This window comes from Vanessa cardui, chromosome 30 (assembly GCF_905220365.1).
Source record: "Vanessa cardui chromosome 30, ilVanCard2.1, whole genome shotgun sequence".
Lineage (NCBI taxonomy): Eukaryota > Metazoa > Arthropoda > Insecta > Lepidoptera > Nymphalidae > Vanessa > Vanessa cardui.
In genome coordinates this window covers 2,972,393-2,994,378 of record NC_061152.1, presented here as the reverse complement: position 1 = coordinate 2,994,378, position 21,986 = coordinate 2,972,393, and the positions used below count along the sequence as shown (strand labels likewise).

At 32.8% G+C, this 21,986-nt stretch overlaps 2 protein-coding genes and 1 long non-coding RNA gene across 3 annotated transcripts; all 3 read right to left on the bottom strand.

Annotated features, from left to right (window-relative positions):
* Nucleotides 1–289: 289 nt before the first annotated feature.
* Nucleotides 290–7,023, bottom strand: LOC124542114. Its single transcript, XM_047120046.1, has 3 exons — nucleotides 6,968–7,023; nucleotides 5,519–5,902; nucleotides 290–480 (listed from the first exon to the last, which is right to left on the bottom strand). The coding sequence occupies exons 1-3, from the start codon at nucleotides 7,005–7,007 to the stop codon at nucleotides 290–292; spliced, it is 615 nt and encodes a 204-aa protein (XP_046976002.1). The 5' UTR covers nucleotides 7,008–7,023.
* LOC124542343 lies at nucleotides 4,682–5,183 on the bottom strand. The gene is made up of 2 exons (XR_006967318.1): nucleotides 4,881–5,183; nucleotides 4,682–4,712 (listed from the first exon to the last, which is right to left on the bottom strand). It is a non-coding gene; the product is annotated as an uncharacterized LOC124542343 (long non-coding RNA).
* Nucleotides 7,024–9,258: 2,235 nt separating the features above from the next.
* On the bottom strand, nucleotides 9,259–14,323 carry LOC124542237. Its single transcript, XM_047120185.1, has 3 exons — nucleotides 14,141–14,323; nucleotides 12,793–12,881; nucleotides 9,259–9,602 (listed from the first exon to the last, which is right to left on the bottom strand). Exons 1-3 carry the CDS (start codon nucleotides 14,226–14,228, stop codon nucleotides 9,375–9,377), a joined length of 405 nt encoding a protein of 134 aa, XP_046976141.1. The 5' UTR covers nucleotides 14,229–14,323; the 3' UTR covers nucleotides 9,259–9,374.
* Nucleotides 14,324–21,986: the final 7,663 nt, after the last annotated feature.

Below are 21,986 nucleotides of genomic sequence, written 5' to 3'. Positions count from 1 at the left end.
TACGAAGAAACTTTTTCCCCAACCTATTACATACATATACAATTGTAATTAAAAAACATGACTGTATTTTTAAATGTTGAGTTTCTTGCCAGTTATTCTGGGTAGATTACAGTCCGAACCGGCGGTAGCTTCACTTAATATAGTTGTTAAATAACGATCCAAAAGTGCTTGTAAAAGCCTATTCGAATAAAGTATATTTTGATTCTCTCTATTTGATTAGATTATATAATTTTTATTTAAGCGTTATTAAAATAAAATAAATCTAGGATTTCATTCCTTTATTAAATAATCATTCTTGGTCCAATTCCTCTTTGAATGTACGATATATGACTGCAGCTTTTTTTATTATATTATCTGTGTAAACTTTAAACATTCTCGAAGAGAGAATTTCTTTGATTGTGTGTAAAATCGATTTTGTATCGATTTCGTACATTATCGACGGTTTTCCGTTATTGTTCTTAAATTGAATTATTTCTGGTTCTGAAAAATTATGATTTTTTTTATTATTACATACGATGGCAATGATGCTTCGATATACAGCCAAAATGAAAATATATATATGTATATATAATAATTGAGACAGTCTCGTGGATCAGAGTTCAAAAAAATCCGTTTTTTTATTTACATATATCCGGTATATATCTAGGCTAAGAAAATAAAGAATTTCATTATGTAAACACTTAAGTGAAAGGAATTTGTTATATAATACAAGTGTGGGAATACCACATTGTTTATTAAAAAAAGTAACAAAAGAATTAGTGTCTATCTATTTCAGAAAGAAATGTTTAATACATTTTATTATTATGATAATCTTCATTTGTTTCTGAGATAAATCAACTAATTTTATTTTAATATTAATTTGTAATCAGGTAATCATTAAAAAGTAACCATTATTAACACTAGGAGCTCCAGGGAATATCCATTTTTAGTGCCTCGTAAAATAAACCTTATGGCATATGAAGTTAAGGTTTTAATTTCAATAAAAAGCTAGCAGTAAAGTTAAAGGGGATTTCCCCTACTTTAAATGAGTTTGCCATATTGGAAAACAATCTAATGTATTCTGAATAGGCTATTTGACTGGTTTTTAAAATTAACTTTATATTATTTAGTAGAAGTTAAGGAACCCAGTAATAGTTGTGTTTTTTTATTTCTAGTACCTATTTGACGAAAAATATTATGTTAAAAAATCCATATATATATATCCATTAAAAAGCGCGCAAAAACGATACTTGGACAATTTGGCGCTGTAATGGGGTCGGTGACGTCACTTTCCTGTATTTTAATCTGTGTTACATATACCAAGTAGAAAAGCCAAGTTTACAAGAAACGTGACCTCATCATAAGCCCGGCCAATCGGGAGCGTTTTGTGTCACGTGACAAACGTTTGAAAAAATGCATTGTTATTTGTGGATTTTTGAATAAATTAAGTATTATTTCTAACTTTCGTTAGTAAACAACCATTTTTAAACTCATAATATACACTGATTACAATAATTTACAATTAATTTTTCGCATTGTCAAATAGCCCATTGTAGTTTTTCGCTACGTTTTGCCAGGATAAACATTAATCTACAAAATTTGTAGTTCAGAAGACAGAAAGAATCAATTGATCTAAATCGTGATCCGCTGATATTTATTCGCGAACCCTGTTGTGGATTTCTATCCATAGAAGAATAGGAGTTCTCTCCTAACTCATAAACAAAATAAGATAAGAAATGAGATACTTATAAATAAAAAAACTAACAAAATGAAAAACCGACTTCAAGCAAAATGTTATTTCAAAACAAATTAATTTGCACTACAAAGTTATAGAAATAATTGCGTATTTAAAATATTTTTTAGAGTCCTCCTAAGTAAAATGAAATTAAAAATATAAGACTACTTAAAAGTCGATTTGGAGCCGGTGCCGGCAGGGGCGGATCTTGAATTTGTGGGGCCCTGGGCTAATACTGCCTAAGGGCCCTACCTAATTACTCAACTAATTGCTATTTTGACAAGAAACTGTTTTCTGCAGTGATGTAGGTATATGTAATATATGTTAAGTACAGTAAGAGAATAGGAAAACAAAATATTTTATTCATTTATTAAAACATTATTTATTGCAAAATAAATTGACAGATTATTAATGATTATGTTATATAAATTATAAAACAACCTTTCTGCATTTTTGTGCTGCAAATTCTTTTATTTGGTCATAGCAATTTAGGTTCTTTGTTAAATCGCAATTTATCGAAAGAACTGATAAATGATTTAGTCAATTGTTCGACATTGTTGTCCTGTATTTGTTTTCTATATATGACATCCTGGAGAAAGAACGCTCCGCTTCACAGCTAGTGATCGGCATCGTTAGAAAAATCTTTAAGATGGTATAGCAATATGGGAAAACATCAAGAAGTTTCTTTTCATAAATTAGCCAAAAAATTTCACTGCAAGAGGTGTAAGACTCTGTCTTAGACTGCAGTAAGTAAGATTTTAACTGAATGCACTCATTCACTAAATGTTCGTCTACGTCATTTGGATAATAATCAATAATATTACGTACACTTTCCAGATCTATGTGTTCTTGATTTTTGTTTTGCAAATCCATTAAAAATTTTAATTTTTTGCTATAGGTCTCATAGGCTTGGCTTCTATTATTTAAATCCATAATCATCTTATCCAACGCAACATTAAGCGTGTCTCTTTTAAATTTTTCTGCGCCGTTTACTAAGACTTTATCTGTAGATTTATCTGAAAATTTTGAAGTAATGCGTCTCTTATTTATGTCACTGTAGTCTGTTCCCACACTAGTACTTAATTTTTTAGCTTTCTCTTCGTATTCTTTTAGCTTCTGATCTGATTTTTGCCTTATGTTTTTCACGAACTCTTTTAATGGCACAATTAACTTATTGCCTTCACCAATGTCTAAACCAGGGCTCTGTACTTTTTTATTAACTACATTAAATCTCTCCAAAATTTCTTCCCAAAAAACAATCAAAATTGCAGTTTCTAGTTTCGCCAGGTTATTAAATAAATTTTGTGCCTCTTTTCGGAAATCAACTTTTTCATCGTTATTTTCGCCGAAACTTTTGAGAATTTTCATAATGCCGTCATAATTACTTTTCAAAGCTCTGACAGCATCAAAGTGACAAGACCATCTGGTGTGGCTTAAACTTTTTAACGTAAATTTTAGTTTTGTTTCACGATTTAACAGTTCCCACCTATGGGTCGAAGCAGAGAAGAAAACGTATATTTTTTGCACTATTCCAAAAAAATTTATAATTTCGGTTGCAACCTTGACGGATTCTTGACCAACTAGGTTAAGGGAATGCGCAGCACATGGCACGTAATCTGCGGATTTATTTTTTTCCTTTAAGAGTGCTTGTACACCATTGTAGATTCCGGCCATATTAGCAGCGTTGTCATATGACTGTCCCCTGCAGTTATCCAGTAGTAGTCCATTTGTTTCCAAAAAGGCTTGTAGAATATTAAATAAATATAAGCCAGTATGGCTACTAATTTTAATGAAGGATACACATCTTTCATATACTTTTCCCCGAAAAAAGTATCGTAATACAATTACAAGTTGGTCATCGTGAGACAGATCTGGGGTTGAATCCATCATAATTGAATAATACTTTGTGTCGTCGTTATTTATTTCAGTTATAATTTGTTTAATTATTTGTTTACCCATAATCTCAATTATTTCCTCATATACTGTTTTTGATAAATATGATAATACAGGGTTTGGTCGCAGCTCTCGTTGTTCAATATGTTCACGTATGAATGGATCGAATTCTGCCAATAGCTCTAGAGCACCCATAAAATTACCATTATGTGGAGAACCAAATACTTCCTCGGAACCTCTAAGTGCTAAGCCTCTTATACTCAAAAATTTTAGCACTGCAACAACCCGTTTTAGAACATTATGATAATATTCTGTTTCTTTATTTAACTGCTCCTGAAGCTGTTTGTCTAAAACAGACTTATTTTCTTTTCGTGTCAACCACACTAACATTGAATTCTTATGTTCATTAGAATTTTCGTGATTGAAAACCCGGTTGTGTATTGAGAAGGAGTTTTAGAAAAAAGTTTGCAAGTCAAACAAAAAACAGTAACAACCCTTTTTGAATAACATAACCAAGATCTTTCCAGTAATTGGCCATTTTTCATTTTTCTAGTGAAATATCTATTTGAAAAAGATCTGTTTTGTTCTTTATATTTCTTTATTGAAGCTGAATATACATTCTTCCGATCTTTATTTTGAAAGTCAGTTATTTCATGTGAGAGGACGAAATTAATAAAATCATTATTTAGCAAATCTGGCCACAAGCCCACGTCAACATATTTTTCAAACTCCAACTTAATATTTTCTAAATTTATTTCCACATCGGTATCGGTATTACCTTCCTTTTGCTGAACACCAATTTCGTTTTTAGAGGAACCAGAGGGTTGTTGGAAGTCAAGATATTGCACATTTTCATCGTTGGTATTTTTTTCCTGGTTTTGTGATTTTTTGCTTCCTTCAATAAGATTGTCTTCGCATAAAATACCTTCCATTACGTTTTTAAAGGATTTATAGCTATTTCATTCGCGTTTATATGTTCTGATTTAAAAAAAGTTTCAATTTTTGCGCATTTATTTCTTTCTTTTTCTCTACCAAACTGTAATTTTCTTTTTTCAGCTCCACTTTTATATTTTCTAGCAGACATATTGTAAAAAAGGATATTTTTCTGTAAATAAACAAAGAACTGGATAGAATTTTTAATTTTACTACCTACTTTGTAATGAGTGTAGCAATTTCACAAATTATAATTAAATATCGAATGAGTTTGATTTATTTAGTTTTAAAAACTGTAATAAAAATAAAAAAGTCATGTTTCATAATTCTTTTTACTTACCTACTGCCTATTAAAAGCAGGAAGACTAGTTATGCTGAATATTTTCAATTTTAGTAAATTAAAAGAAAGGTTCGGTCCTTATAACATTTAAGCTATCTATCACTAAAAAACTAAACACCCACTAAACACTTTCCAACAATAACAAAGTCAATTCGTTAATATAGTCGACGATAGCAGAAGTGCGGTAAAATAACAAAATGGCGTCCGACCGAAAACAAGCGACAGGGAATTCCCCGTTCCGTTTGATAGATGCGCGCGCACACGAGCTGATTGATCGCAGTGTTGCCAACCTTATGATCGGATTTTTTTTTAACTCTAGTTAATTTGTATTATTAACAATATCGTCTTTTGGTTTTAGTCCGGTTGGGGGCCCTCTGTATTCGCGGGGCCCTGGGCTGCAGCCCAAAAAGCCTTTAAGTAGATCCGCCCCTGGGTGCCGGCGCGCCATATTGTAAAAGAATTATTTGATTTGATATTTTTCAGCCAATGTGTACCGGAATTAAAAAAAAAAAAACAACTTTTACTAGTTTCCTCAACCAATCAGTAATATAAAATGGATTTCTTTTTTTTGTATTGTAGAATTTATAATTTTGAAAAACTCAGCAAAAAACCTATAAAATAAATGAAACAATACTAACTTATGTTATATTTCTTCAATTTCGCTCTCAAATTCGGAAAGTCATCGTCGTCCGGTTTCTTAAACAGACCAAAAGTTTTCCCCACTAAGCCTGACATTACGTTTCGCGCGCTGTCAGAATCGGCGCCATATTGGCGTCGGTCGCCATTTGCATTTTCCTCGGGTTTAATGGCAAAGACAATACTATCTAATTCCTTGTCATCTGGCTTGGTTTTGATTTTAAATTGGTTGAAGTTTTTGAACTGTTTGCGCGCCGTGTCTGCTATTTCGTCGAATTTATGCGATGGAACAACTCTGTGTATCAAAGTGTCAGTGTTCGGCTTTTTATCGCCTTTCCGTACTTGAACAAGTACGTAGCTTTCCCCTTCATTTAATATCGTTAAGCCTACAATTTAATATATACATAATTAAATATACACATACAAAAACAAATCTCTATCTCACACACACATGCAGAAATAATAATAAGCATTTGTATATCATATAAAATATAAACGACCTCAGTGGTCGAGTAGTGTGTACACCGGTTTTCATGGGTACGCCACTCCGAGGTCCCGGGTTCGTACGGCCGAGTAGATGTAGAAAAAGTTCATTAGTTTTCTATGTAGTCTTGGGTCTGGGTGTTTGTACCGTCGTTACTTCGGATTTCCATAACACAAGTGTTTTAGCTGCTTACATTGGGATCAAAGTAATGTATGTGATGTTGTCTCATATTTAATTATTAATTTTAATTATAAATATACGAATGCGCGTCCGTCGGCGTGCTTTAGTATGAGTGATGCTATTTACAATATACGCTCGTACTTACTAGTGTGCGTGAGGCGAAAAAGAGTAGAGACAGCAAAAAAAAAAGAAATGAGTTTTTTTTCTTTTTTTTTTTTAAATTAAAACAACGATAATTAAACGCGGAGTGTAGCTTCGTAAGTGGGCACTTTTATAAACTGTGATTGGCTTTGATTTTATTATTTTACAATCCCTATTGAGTTAATGTCTTGTTTAACTGCTAATACGTATTTATAATCTGTACTAGCACTATATATGCGAAAGTAACTCTGCCTGTCAAATTACTGAAGCGGTTTTGATGAAATTTAGTTACATACCAAGCAAAAACTGCCATACTGTACAGTATTTCGACACAAGAGCGTGACTTTATTATTATTTATGCTCGTAATAAAAACATAAAAATTGTAAAAAAACATTTTAGTATTTGTACCATCTATACATATATATGCATTTTGTAAAATGCGCTTTGTTTAATATTACAAACAGCATTCAAATATTTATATATATATCGAAGATTTCTAATGTATTTTATAATGAAAAAACATAATATATAAATACATTATATAGCATTTAGTGTCAGCATTAGACACGTGCGAAGTCGGGGAGGGGCGCTAGTGCCTCATATATCTATTAGATATAGTTTGTTATATAATATGGATATACATACCAATAATAAAAAGATAAAGAATTTTCTTAAAACAAATCATAATATAACACTTTCTGTAATTGAATATTTAATCAAAATGTAATTACTATTGAAATTGCGTTTAATTTATGTTGTATAATTGTAATTTCATTATTAAATTAATGGTTATATCCAAGTAGTATATTACTATTTAATTATATTTGACTAGCTACATTTCCCGGCTTTACACAGAGAGCAAAAGTACTTGACGACCTCCATGGTCGAGTGGTGTGTACACCGGTTTTCATGGGTACGCCATTCTGAGGTCCCGGGTTCGATTCCCGGCCGAGTCGATGTAGTTAGTTTTCTATGTTGTCTTGGGTCTGGGTGTTTGTGGTACCGTCGTTACTTCTGATTTGCATAACACAAGTGCTTCAGCTACTTACATTGGGATCAGAGTAATGTATGCGATGTTGTCTCATATTTATTTATTTATTTATTATTTAATATATACAGGGGATAAGAAAAGGTTCGCCACGTTGAGCTTTACCGATCGAAAACATATGACACTGACAGACGTATTTTGACAATTCAGTAGAAGATATCACATCTATGACTAATTACGCCATTAAGATTTCATGTTGATATAAAACTAGACGTAGTCCGAAGATGTTGCACTATTTTGAACCAAGTTGTAACTATGTAAGTTTAATTTTATATGCAGTTGTCAGTTTAGTGCTTCAGTTTCAAAAGGTACTAAGAGTTTACGACTTGATAAAGGAATGAATTTAAAAACTGACGAGGGTTTTCTTACTCTGACTGTACAGAGGACCCATGGTATTCCCACACTGTGTGGGCCACACAAATGTTTTGCAGGGCAGTGTTGGACTTCCAAATATTACCTACAGACCGTTTTTTTTTTTTTTAAATAAGCGTACCTTGTAATCAAAACCTTCTCAAACTATGCTGGGGCCCTTGGACACCAATAAATTTACAGACCTTTGGTTAGATATTTAATACCATGTACAAATAATCACTACATATTATAAAACATAGTCCTCCCGGCCGCGTCCGTCTGTCTGTAAGTTCGCTATAAACTCCAATATGAATGAATGTATTTTCATGCGGTTTTCACAAATAGATTTAGGTTTAGTTATATATGAGTCGAGATGGCCCAGTGGTTAGATCGTGCATCTTAATCGATGATTGCGGGTTCAAACCCAGGCAAGCACCGCTGTTTCATGTGCTTAATTTGTCTTTATAATTCACCTCGTGCTCAGCGGTGAAGGAAAACATCGTCAGGAAACATGCATGTGACAAATCTCATAGAAATTCTGCCACATGTGTATTCCACCAATCCGCATTGGAACAGCGTGGTGGAATATGTTCCAAGCCTTCTCCTCAAAGGGAGAGGAGGCCTTTGGCCCAGCAGTGGGAATTTACAGGCTGTTGTTGTTGTATCTTGTAATCAAAACATTCTCAAGCTATGCTGGTTCTCTTGAGCACCGATACACTTGAGACCTTTGGTTAGATATTTAATACCATGTACAAATAATCACTACATATTATAAAACAAAGCCCCCCCCGGCCGCGTCCGTCTGTCTGTAAGTTCGTCGTAAACTCCAATACGACTGAATGGATTTTCATGAATAGAGGGTAGGTTTAGGTATATTGTTAAGGTTTTTGTGTAATTAAGTTGAAATAGAACGAAAATTATTAAACATGTCCGAAAAAAAAGCAACAAAAAATAGTAATACTGAAAGGTAAAATTAATAAACATGTGTTCGCCTTGAGTATAGTTTCAATTAAACGCTACACTAATTTTCGTTAATTCGTAGGATTCTAAATGGTTATACAATCTTATAGCTATAGACTGTTTTCACCCCCAAAAGGGGGTGGATTTCCAAAGATACAATATAAGTACGCCCCACACAATCTATAGAGTATACATTTTAAATTTCAAATGCCTTAGTAACCAATGTTTACAAACAGTTTTATCCCCTTAGGGATGGAGTTTCACTTAGGGAATATCTACGCCCTATAAGTAACCTATGTATTAAATTTTATGTTTGTAAGTGTAATAGTTTCTGAGGTTTCGCTATAAATCAGTGAGTTGTATTTTGCTATTAATTTATTGTTACCGCCTCCATGACTTTCTGTTTGGCCTAAAGGTTGACTGGTAGAGAATGCCTTCAGGCATTAAGTCCGCCTTTTGTCACAACATATGTTGTTGGTCAATAAAGTATTTAAATAAATAAATAAGACACCAACAATAGCAGCAAAATTATGTTTTGTGAATTTACAGCAATAAAGGCTAATTTTATTTTATTATCAAGCCTACAAGGCTGTATGATGTAATACATTTGCCACGTAGAAATATTTAATGAAAAAAAAAGAACTGTCAAAATCTGTCAATCGAAAATTTTATTTTTTAAAGTTTGATCTTCTTTCAAACACTCTGGGTATTAAAACTGCCCACATTTTCAATCCTTTTCGGTTCTTTTTGCCTTCTGTATCCATGTTGCATAGCTAATACATGGACTTCTACATCGCGGTAGTTAGTATCGTTGAAATTTATCACGACCGATTTAAATAAACTCACGAAGGCTATGGTCGCGTTGTTGGGCGAGATGTCTTCTATGTCGACGCATACGAAACATATAATCACACTGTTTTTCTGAAAAGCGTATATTTTTTAATAATTATTAAGGATTTAACTCTAGCTTGACCAAGCCGGCTAGGTATTGACAAAATGTTGATTGATTCAACGGCAATATGAATATAATATAATTTATTATATATATGAATATATTATAATATATTATTTATTAAATATATATTATATTTAGATATCAGCTCGCTGTGCACACACACCGTCTTTACCGACCATTCTTTTATATTCTCTTTTCCCGCACTTTTGCGAAGTGTGTCACTCGAGATAACAGATGCATAATAGGCTATTTAACCCTTTCACCGCCAGACTTTTTACCGATTGGCGTGCCCCCAGCGCCCGGCACATTTAACAATAAAATAATACCTACAACAAATAGGGTTGTGGGTACATTTTTTTATGTTGATGTCGATATTTCGCTATAATAATGATATTGTATTTACGAGCTTGGTTAACCAACTACTACATACATACTTATCTACTACAGTATACCTACTCTACTACTACTACTGAATGAAAATTTAAAAAATGATACATTACAATTATTATTATAATTTTTATACATCTAAGTCGACAAACAAGCGTAGGGCTCACCTGATGGTAAGTGACAACCGTAGCTTGTAACACTAAAAACTAAAAGCACCTCAAGCGCATTGCTGAACACCCCCCAGGAGCTCTGGTTACCTTACTCACCGTCGGGCTACACCATATTTCGAGGAGGATATGTCCTGCTTTAACCCTACCTCAGTTGAAATAAGACTAAAAAAAAAACAAAAAAAAGTAAAATAAAAATTATAATTACTGTTCATCAATAATAAAATCTTCGTCTGACACAAATTCATCATCGTCATCGACTTCTAGAATCCGCATTAATTATTCAGCAGTTGTCATGGCAATTAAAACAGGAACATAAAACTATTACAAAACACGCGCAACACTAATTGAAAGTTCCATACGGTTGTGACGTCATGAACGGTCGTGTTTATCCGACACAGGCGCTGCCTATATTAGCAAAATGGACACAGTCTAGGGATGGGAATTTGCATTTATAGTTGTCCATACAGAAATAACTAAATCGCTAATTTCTTATAAAAATATATATTTACACAGAGTAAAAACCACACGTTATTAAATAACAATAATTTAATGTGCTTTTTTTATTAAATAACTTGGTATTTAATACAATATTTTTGTTTAAAAATATTCCATATCTTATAAACTCTAACATTATGTCTCATCACTACGGTCGGATAAATACGACACAGGCGTTGGAAGTCAATGCAATTTCTCCTTAATAATATTAGTAAATTTACCGAAATGAAATAGTATTTTCTTTTGTTTCTTTATACAGTAAATGTGAATTATAAGACTAAATAAAAGGTTGAATAGATAAACTTTCGAAAAAAATATGTATTTTAGGCTAAAACATCATAATACCTTTAGAAATTGAATATATAATGGACAGGGTTTTGTGTCGGATAAATCCGACTCAGGCGGAATGAGCTCGAAATATTTTGTCGGATAAATCCGACTCTGGCGGTGAAAGGGTTAACTGGTTTTTAAAATCCATTTTATATTATTTAGTAGAGGTTAAGGAACCCAGTAAAAGTTGATTTTTTTATTTCTAGTACATATTTGCCGAAAAACATCATATTAAAAATTCCATATTTAAATAGCGCGAAAACGCTACTTGGACAACATTGCGCTGCAATGGGGTCGGTGACGTCACGTTCCTGTATTTTAATCTGTGGTACATATAGTAGAAAAGCAAAGTTTACAACAAAGTGACTTCATCATAAGCCCGACCAATCAGGAGCGTTTTGTGTCACGTGACAAACGTTTGAAAAAATACTTTTTTATTTTTGAATAAATTAAGTATTATTTTCGATTTTCTTTAGTAAATAACCATTGTTAAACTCATAATTTACACTGATTACAATAATTCACAATTTATTTTTCGCATTGCCAAATAGCCTATTATATTAAGAAAGAAGAAAGAAAGAAAGAAAGAAAGATTTTTTTTTTTATTTGTAAGCATCGTGCTGATACATAAGTGACATAAACAATACAACAAAAAAAAACAAAAACTTAAAATAACAATACAATTAAATAATATCTAATAAAGATTTTAAAAAGAGGCATAAATAAATAAAAACAAAATGCTGCCTACATAGCAGTACGATGCCACAAAAAGGGAAATCACTCAGCATTTGCTGTCGGCCTAGGAATTTCACACACACAAAAAAAAAAAAAAAAAATAACGATTTAAATTATATAGTTTTTTTTTTTTTTTTTCTATAAGTACTTAAATTAAAATACGATTCGTACTATGTGTGAAATTCGCAAAGACGGCAGCACTGATTTTCAGTGATCACCTTATTTCCGTACGTCAAGTGAACGACATTGACAATAGTCCACTATTATGTCGTGTTAAAATCAAATAAAAAATAAAAGTAAAAACATAACAGAAATCAAAACAAGTCTACGATAGTATGATGCGCTCAGCCCTCAGGTACCTCGCGGCGGCAGTGGAGGTTGGACGTGTAGCACAATGGATTAAAATTTAAAACTAAATTATATTACGCTGAGATCACAAAGATATTCGATCACCTACGAATTATTTAAGGAGAAAGAAAAAAAATAATTAATAATAATAAGTAAGTAATATATACTAATTTCTGTTTTTCTTTTCTTTTTTTAAATGTGTTTTAATATAATCTAAATCACAATAATATTACTTTTGATTCTTTGCATTTATTGGAGGTATAAATTAATATAGCGAACATATTATTACGACACAACTTAGATGTAACATCGGCAAAATTCGTAAAACCGGTCACATCCGAATTTTGTACGCGCTAACTGCTATAGCGCGTCAAGTGTAAGTTGGCGTGTGGCAAAAACATGTACTTATTTTTTTGTTCATTTATATCTTATTTGTTTTATGTACCCTTATTAAGAAAACTTACCCAAAATCTATTAAAAGGAGATGTATTTTCTAGGGAGATATTGGTAAAATAAACAAAAAAGTGGCAAAACAAAGGGTGTAGCACGTGCTGCCACAGGAACGGCAACTTATACTTGACAGTCTGTAAGTTACTTGCTTTGGTGACTTGATCTACTTTTTAAATTAAATGCACAAGGCACAAAATTATTCTGCCTAAAATTATTTTTAGTTTTTTAATTTTAAACCTACCGATAAGTCAATTGTATATGATTTCACACCAGCTGGTACGATGTGCGTTTTATTGTAAAACACTTGTGCGTAATCCCAAGTTGGATCACCTGAACACATAATAATAGATAGATTAGATACAGAACAGATATACATAGAAAAAATTTACAGGCTGATGTTTTTTTTTATTAATATTATAAATGCGAAAGTTTGTGAGGATGTATGTATGTATGTTTGGTACTCCTTCACTTGTTTTCAACCGACTCCAAAAAGGAGGAGGTTATCAATTCGTCTGTACTTTTTTATGTTTGTTATCTCATAACTTTTCAATGGGTGGCCCGATTTTGATATATTTTTGTTTTAAAGGCAGTGCTCTCCGTGTCGAGTCGAGATGGCCCAGTGGTTAGAACGCGTGCATCTTAACCGATGATTGCGGGTTCAAACCCAGGCAAGCACCGCTGTATCATGTGCTTAATTTGTCTTTATAATTCATCTCGTGCTCAGCGGTGAAGGAAAACATCGCGAGGAAACCTGCATGTGACAAATTTCATAGAAATTCTGCCACATGTGTATTCCACCAACCCGCATTGGAACAGCGTGGTGGAATATGTTCCAAACCTTCTCCTCGAAGGGAGAGGAGGCCTTTAGCCCAGCAGTGGGTATTTACAGGCTGTTGTTGTTGTTGTTTGTTGTTGCTCTCCGTGTGGTCCCATTTAGTCCAGTTCTGTTGACGGACTGATACTACAGAATTTGTTTATTTACGATACGATTCTTGGCTGACATCGGCTCCAAATATAGCAATAATTATAACTACATGGTATAATCGTAAATCGACTTTTAAGTAGTCTAATATTTTTCATTTCATTTTACTTAGGAGGACTCTAAAAAATATGTTGAATACCAATGATATTCTAATGAACAGATATGTTATATCCATACTAAACAATATAAAAAAGTGTGCCGCGCCGGGGACCGTTTATTTTAGTTTATTTTTACATTTCGTTAAAAGTAAAAAGGATAGCTTGATAAAAACAATAAGTAAAAGGGATAACTAGATGTTTTAATTACGCAAAACGTATTACTACGTAATTATGTTGTATTATAACGTATTACTACGTAACGACTAAAGGCAAACGTCCCAATTAGGACGTTTTCTAGTCTTCACTTTTTGCGCGTTAATAACATATCTGTTTACTTACTAAAACATCATTGTTGAATACGCAATTATTTTTATTACTTTTTAGTGCATATTCATTTGCATAAAAATAGTGTTTTGTTTGAAGTCGATTTTTCTTTTTGTTATAATTTTTATTTATATACTATGTAATGATAATGATTAATGTTATATGTGTTTTAAATATATATTTACCAAATTTATAGTCGCACTTATAATCATCTCCACAATAAATATTTTGTATCAATAATAGAATAGCAAGAACTACGACTTTTTCCACCATTTTGTAACAGATTTTAAGAACATTTAACTTTGATTTAGAAATTAAAATAAACAACGTCGCCAAATAATTGATTTGTCATGCATTTATTTGATAATTAGCCGAGAATTACTTACCGCGATAACGATTATAATGTGCTATTTGACAATGCGAAAAATAGTGTCAATTATTTTTATGAGTTTAAAAATGGTTATTTACTAACGAAAGTTGAAAATAATACTTAACCCTTTCACCGCCAGACTTTTTACCGATTGGCGTGACACAAATTCGTCATCGTCATCACCTTCTAGAATCCGTATTAATTCTTTGTTGGAATATTACAAAAATCCAAGTCTCCACAGATACTAAATAATTAATTAGTTATTTGATTACATGTTTACATTCATTCAATCTTTCACTCACTCAATTATTGTTAAGATACTCGGTTACTTTGTGTCACATTAAATTAAACTGTCGAACAGTGCAGACGTGTTTTTCTTTCTACCTGCGACCCATTTCACAACATTCTTCAGCAGTCGTCATTTAATTAAAACAGGAACATAAAACTATTATAAAAACACGCGCAACACTAATTGAAAGTTCCATACGGTTCCACTCGGTTGTGACGTCATGAACGGTCGTGTTTATCCGACACAGGCGCTGGCTATATTAGCAAAATGGACACAGTCTAGGGATGGGAATTTGCATTTATAGTTGTCCATATAGAAATAAATAAATCGCTAATTTCTTAGAAAAATATATAATTACACAGAGTGAAAACAACACGCTATTAAATAACAATAACTTAATGTGCTTTTTTTATTAAATAACTTGGTATTTAATACAATATTTTTGTTTATAAATATTCCATATCTTATGAATTCTTACATTATGTCTCATCACTACGGTCGGATAAATACGACTCAGGCGTTGGAAGTCAATGCATTTTCTCCTGAATAATATTAGTAAATTTACCGTAATGAAATAGTATTTTATTTTGTTTGTTAAACACCAAATAAAAGGTTGAATAGATAAACTTTCGAAAAAAATATGTATTTTAGCCTAAAACATCACCAACACCTTTAGAAATTGATTATATAATAGACAGGGTTTTGTGTCGGATAAATCCGACTCAGGCGGAATGAGCCCGAAATGTTTTGTCGGATAAATCCGACTCTGGCGGTGAAAGGGTTAATTTATTAAATAGTCCATAAAATAAAAACGTTTGTCACGTGACACAAAACGCTCCTATTGGCCGGGCTTATGATGAAGTCACTCGCTTGTTAACCTTGCTTGTCTACTAATGTACCACAGATAAAAATACAGACAAGCGACGTCGAATTTTGCAGCTTTAGCAAATATGTACTGGAAACAAAAAAATCTACTTTTACTGGGTTCCTTAACCTCTACTAAATAATGTAATATATAAAAAAAATTTACAACCAATCAAATATTGAATTGAATTGATTGATTCGTAATAAAAAAAAATAAGAGGCCATTTTTTGGTGCGCGCGCGGGTTTACGGGAATTAAAAGTCAATTAATTGTCAAATCTCTCGAAATAGACAACTGCTCACTTTATCTCATTATACAACAAGCAACCCGCCCCGACTTCGCACGGGTGCAATGACATCACAATAGAAACTTCTAAAATTATCAGTGTTTCTTTACTAAATTTTTCATGTTTTATATATAACCTTCTTCTTAAATCACTCTATCTATTAAAAAAACCGCATCTAAATCCGTTGCGTAGTTTCAAAGATTTGAGCATACATAGGGATATAGGGACAGAGAAAGCGACTTTGTTTTATACTACGTGATATTTATTATTATGCAATAAATATTATTCAAAAGACAATATTTTTGTGTTTACTCTATTCCACTCATAACAGGAGAAAAGACAAATAATTTTTTGACAGCAAATTGACGCGATGTCATTGGTCATCGTCACGCTGTTCCAATGCGGGTTGGTGGAATGCACATGTGGCAGAATTTCAACGAAATTAGACACATGCAGGTTTCCTCACGATGTTTTCCTTCAATGCCGAGAACGAGATGAATTATAAACACAAATTAAGCACATATATATAGTGGCGCCTGCATGGGTTTGAATTCGCAATCATCGGTTAAGATGCACGCGTTCTAACCACTGGGCCATCTCAGCTCTTACTACTAACATTTGACAGCAAATCGCCGTCGTCATTGGTCGAGAGCTTGATTAATCTGTGCTATTCACTGCCGATTGGCTAAAATAATGTGACGTTTTGAACGTCGAAGTAACTGTTATCGGAATTTTGGAAGTAATAATAAGTTGGATTATCGTCTCGACTCGTAACCCAAATGCAACTTTAAGGAGTATTAATATTAGTAATACCTTAAATAAGGGTCGTTGCTACGATCATTAAAAAATAAACAATTGTCCATAGATTTTAGCGCCAAAATAAACATTGGCCATCGCATACATCAACAATGTGTACTTATAATGAAGATTAGTATCTATTAGCTTAGATCTGCATCTAAATATCTCTTTGTTGCATGTGAAATACATACCGTGTCTCTAGAGAGGATACCGCTGGTTTTTTTAGTGGATACGGCGCACTCGGCGTCCAGGGTACCGGGGAGTTCCACGTACCCTCCTCCATAGATGCCCATCTATGGAGGGGGGTATGTGGAACTCTTTTTATTAAGGGTATGTGAAACTCTCTTTATTAATTAATTAACTCGTTAATCGTTATTTAACGAAGTTAACAATCTGCTGAATGGATTAACTGTTAAGTTAAATTCTAAAAACTTTAACGCTCTTGTTAACTTTCGTTACATTTGTCGTTTTTTGACAATGTGTCGGCATTTTGTTTGATTGAATTAACCGGCATGCCATGCTCGTATGGAGACGAAGTATGCCAGCTGAATCTTCTGCCGAACCTTTCACCCGAAGTTAGGAGTATTGCGGCTATAACATTACGATAATTGCAATTTCTCGACAGCCAGGAAGCTTATGAAAGCAAAAGTTGAAGATGCTCTGATTAAAGAAAGAAACTAAACTAAATGGATAATATTAGTAACAGCTGAAACAGCAATAATCAAGAACAAGGGGATGATTATTAAAGCATCGTTACTCAGTTTGAAGAAAATATGTTTAGGAGCCAAAAACCTCTGACAAAGAAAGTTCAGAAATTATTAAGAACATGGCTGGACACGAAATCAAAAAAAATCTTTATGGATGCTGCCTTTTTCGGTGAACCAGTATATATAAATCTTTTTATTTAATATAATACGGCTAACCCATCTAGTAGTAGTGAGTCGAGATGGCCCAGTGGTTAGAACGCGTGCATCTTAACCGATGATTGCGGGTTCAAACCCAGGCAAGCACCGCTGATTCATGTGCTTATTTTGTCTCTATAATTCATCTCGTACTCGGCGGTGAAGGAAAACATCGTGAGGAATCCTGCATGTGACAAATTTCATAGAAATTCTGCCACATGTGCATTCCACCAACCCGCATTGGAACAGCGTGGTGGAAATGTGTTCCAAACCTTCTCCTCTAAGGGAGAGGAGGCCTTTAGCCCAGCAGTGGGGATTTACAGGCTGTTGTTGTTGTTGTTGTTTTTGTTTATCCCATCTAGTGCTGCAGTAGAACGTACTTTTTCTATGTGCAAAGATGGAAAGCCGAAAAGCAGTATAAGTTTTACATGGTTAACTTTAACCTGGGTTTAATTTTAGAAGATTAAACGCTCTACCTATTATCGAAGTTAACTTCATAATTAACGAATAAAAGATTAACGAAGTTAACTATTGAATTAACTGTGCCCACATATGCCCCCCTCCCAGTTTCACGTGAGGGAAACGCATAATGCGTTATTAGAGATAAACTAACTAGATAACTATCTAACTAACGAGATAAAAAAAGGTGTCGTAAAATATGGGTACATGGTTTGTGGAAAAAAAAACAATATTAAGTATTTAAAATATATTTAAAATATCAGTACAATTTGCAATATTAATGTTACATATATCGGAACATAAATTATGATAAAATTACTGACACAGATTAAAAATATTAAATAATTTCACAATTGAATTCGTAATAAATTATAATTAAAGCAAAAAGCACCATTTTTAAATCATATTATTTACAAAATCATACATAAATGTATAGATGAACAGCATTGTTTGTAAAAATATATTTTATAGTTATATTCCTGAAGACCACTGAGAAATTGCGTCCCTGACAGCTGTCAGTTGAATTTTAGGCATGGGCGATAATCGATTTCAGATATCGCCCTATCTTTGTTTAACTTAACATTGTACGATATGTGAGAAAGAGATGAAGCGAATGTGATATCGAATTCGGTTTGACATTCGCTTCATCTCTTTCATACAGATGGGTTACTGTTAAGTTAAAGAGAGACAGGGATATTTCATGAGTTTAATGTTATCGTACTTTGAATGCTTTGACTGTACCAGAACGATATTCATAGTTGTTTAGATGCGGTGACAACGATTACTCGTCATCATCAAATCCAAGATGTTCCGACGACATAGCCTAGTTTTTAAAACCAAATAGTTTGACATATATTTACGACGCTGAACGCACTATACTGGCTGTGCCCGCGACCTTGTACACGTTTGAATTTAACAAAACAAACTATTATTGTAGCCTAAGTTACCCCTTATTATATCAGTTATCTGACAATGAAATTCCCGGATTTTTAATCGATTTTTAACATAGTATCCCGCAAAAATTCGCCATTTTATTTTGATATAATGTCATTGTAAAATGCAAGCCAGTCACCGAAATTCGGCGCCAAATGATAGAACATCTCTTGAATGACATCCAATACCAAATAGTTCCATTAGAACTTGATTTTATCGAAAACAACTTTAATTTCGTTAACGTTTTTCATTTATGTTCTTATAAAACCGTAGTACCGCTTTAACCTCCAGTAAATTAATTCCGCTCTTTAAAATCAATTCTTTATTAAATCGTTCAAGAATCTTATTTAATTTTCTGCACATTTACGACTAGAGCTCTTCAAAGTGAGACCATAACCGATCTTTATGCAGCTATCGTCCAATAACTGGGACAAAATCATCTTACGATATTAATATATAAGATTACGTACTCATCTGTCACGGACGGATTTTCTCAGATACAATGATATTCTAGTAAACAGATATGTCATTAACGCGCAAAAAGTGAAGACTAGAAAACGTCCTAATTGGGACGTTTACCTTTAGTCGTTTTCATCATATTTATGCCAGTAATACGTCGTAATACATCATAATTACGTAGTAACACGTTTTGCGTAATTAAAACATCTAGTTATCACTTTTACTTATTGTTTTTATCAAGCTATCCTTTTTACTTGTAACGAAATGTAAAATAAACGGTCCCCGGCGCGGCACACTTTTTTCTGTTGTTTCTATGAAACTCTTCACCAGAAATTATATCCATATAACATATCTGTTTATTAGAATATCATTGCTCAGATACAATATATTAAACATTTAGAAGAGGAATACAGTTTTGATAACAAATTAAGTCATATTGTTATAAGTACTTGTAACGAATGTGTTTTTGAAATTAAAATAAAATTCTTTTATTATAACACGAAAATAAATTAAAAGTATGGCATTTAAGTAAAAACTTATTTATAATAATATTAGGGATACAGACTAATATATAATTATAGTTCATTAAAATATTTTTTTTACCAAATTAAATTTTTTTATGTTTAATATCTTAAAGGGGTAGAAACAAACATACATGTTTGACCTTGAATTAACGTAATATCATTGGTAAATATAGATAAAATAGATATAATATATATAATAGCTTGAAATCTGTGGTAGACGTTAGGTCTGTAGTAAAATTAAAGTGTATATAAGATTACAAACATCGTTAGATTACAATCTAACTAGTGAGATTGTAAACTGTCGAAATGTTATGAACGTTTATAAAACTTACAATAAAACACATACAATATCGATCGTTAAGAGTTTTTATAATTTAACTGAAATTTACTTCGATAGATTATAATCTACGGAAAAGTAACGCGTTAAATTGTAAACAATATGTTACGGTTCACAATCTGTCTACAGCTTACAATCTCGCAAGATAGATTATAATCTAACGGTATTTAAAATGTTACGGTGACATATATAAGTAGTTGAGTGTAATAGTGTTGTATTATAAATAGAGATATATTAACCAAGAACTGTTTGTAGTGAATATGTAAATCATATATAGTATTGCCATGTAAAAAAATATATTAAAATGAACTATAACCTCATTACATAAAACAGACTATGACTTCAAAACTTAGCCCCCAAATACACAATTTCTGATCAGGGGGCCTTTGAGCCCTTTTACTTTAATTTTCTTTTTATTAAATTATATCGTCTGGCCTAAAGCTATAACCGCATTGGTCTTTAAATCACGATAGTAGAAAATATTACGACGCGTTTAGACTTACTAATTACTGCATAAAGATATTTTTATTTATAATAGATATTAATGTACAAAATCTATCAACAGGGTCAGATTAAGCCTTCACCGTCCAAGCGTGTTCGCAGCAGGAAGGCAACCTGACAATTAGCCATCACTATTGACATTTCAAAAGTGTAAATTTCTTTTTTAAAACGTCAATTCTCCGCCAAATACAGCCTTAAAGCTACATGTCCCTCGAGCCTGTAATTACACTGGCTCACTCAAGTCATAACATAAAATATAACGAGCCGAGATGGCCCAGTGGTTAGATTGCGTGCATTTTAACCGATGATTGCGTGTTCAAATCTAGTCAAGCACTGAATTCACGTGCTTAATTTGTGTTCGTAATTCATCTCGTGCTCGATGAAGGAAATATCGTGAAGAAACCTGCATGTGTTTAATTTCATAGAAATTCTGTCACATGTGTATTCCAGAACCCGCATTGGAACTGCGTGTTGGAAAATCTTTCAAACCTTCTCCTCAAAAGGAGAGTAGGTCTTAGCCCAGCAGTGGGAAATTTAGCTGCTGTTATTGTTTACTGTTGTATGTATAATAATAAAACCTACTAAATTTTTACTTGTTCGACTAGTATATAATATTTAACGTACCAGAAAATATTAATCAAATATTCCATAACGTCCCCTTTTCTGTTAACGCGAATTCATTAAGTTGTCGCCCAATCTGTTAATAATATTATAAAGGTGTTGGAGGCCTTTAAGATACTTGGGGCCATCTTAACTATTATCGAACCCTGTAAAGTTGGTCTCATTTGAGAAGATAAGGCAAGTTAATTTTATTTCATAGTTGTGATAAACAGTACCTAGATTCTCGGTAATCAGGCCCCCAATCCGACATGTCTATTAATATAGAGTGTGTTTTTGATAACCTTCACTAAAGGTAGGTCCACACAGACTTGGTCAAGACTTTTATTGAATTTTCTCTGTGCAAGCAGCGCAGACAAAAGACTACAGGGGTCTTAGATAGTAATCTATAAAATCCGACAAATTAGCTTGTCCAATATTGGTCTACGAAATATATTTCTTATGTATAACAACATATGATAATAATAGTGATTGAACAAAATAGTAGCCAACTTAACGCCAGGCTTGATCTGAAGGATATCTACCTATACAACTTTAAGGGTGATTCTCTTGAATTAATTCCAGTTGAATTCCGAACTTCTACATGAAGATAGGGGACGCCCCCATCCAGTTATCATTAGCTCAGATCCGAGGCTGTTCATAGCAAACTTTTGGAATGATGTTTAACTTAAACTGAGAGTTAATTTTAGAA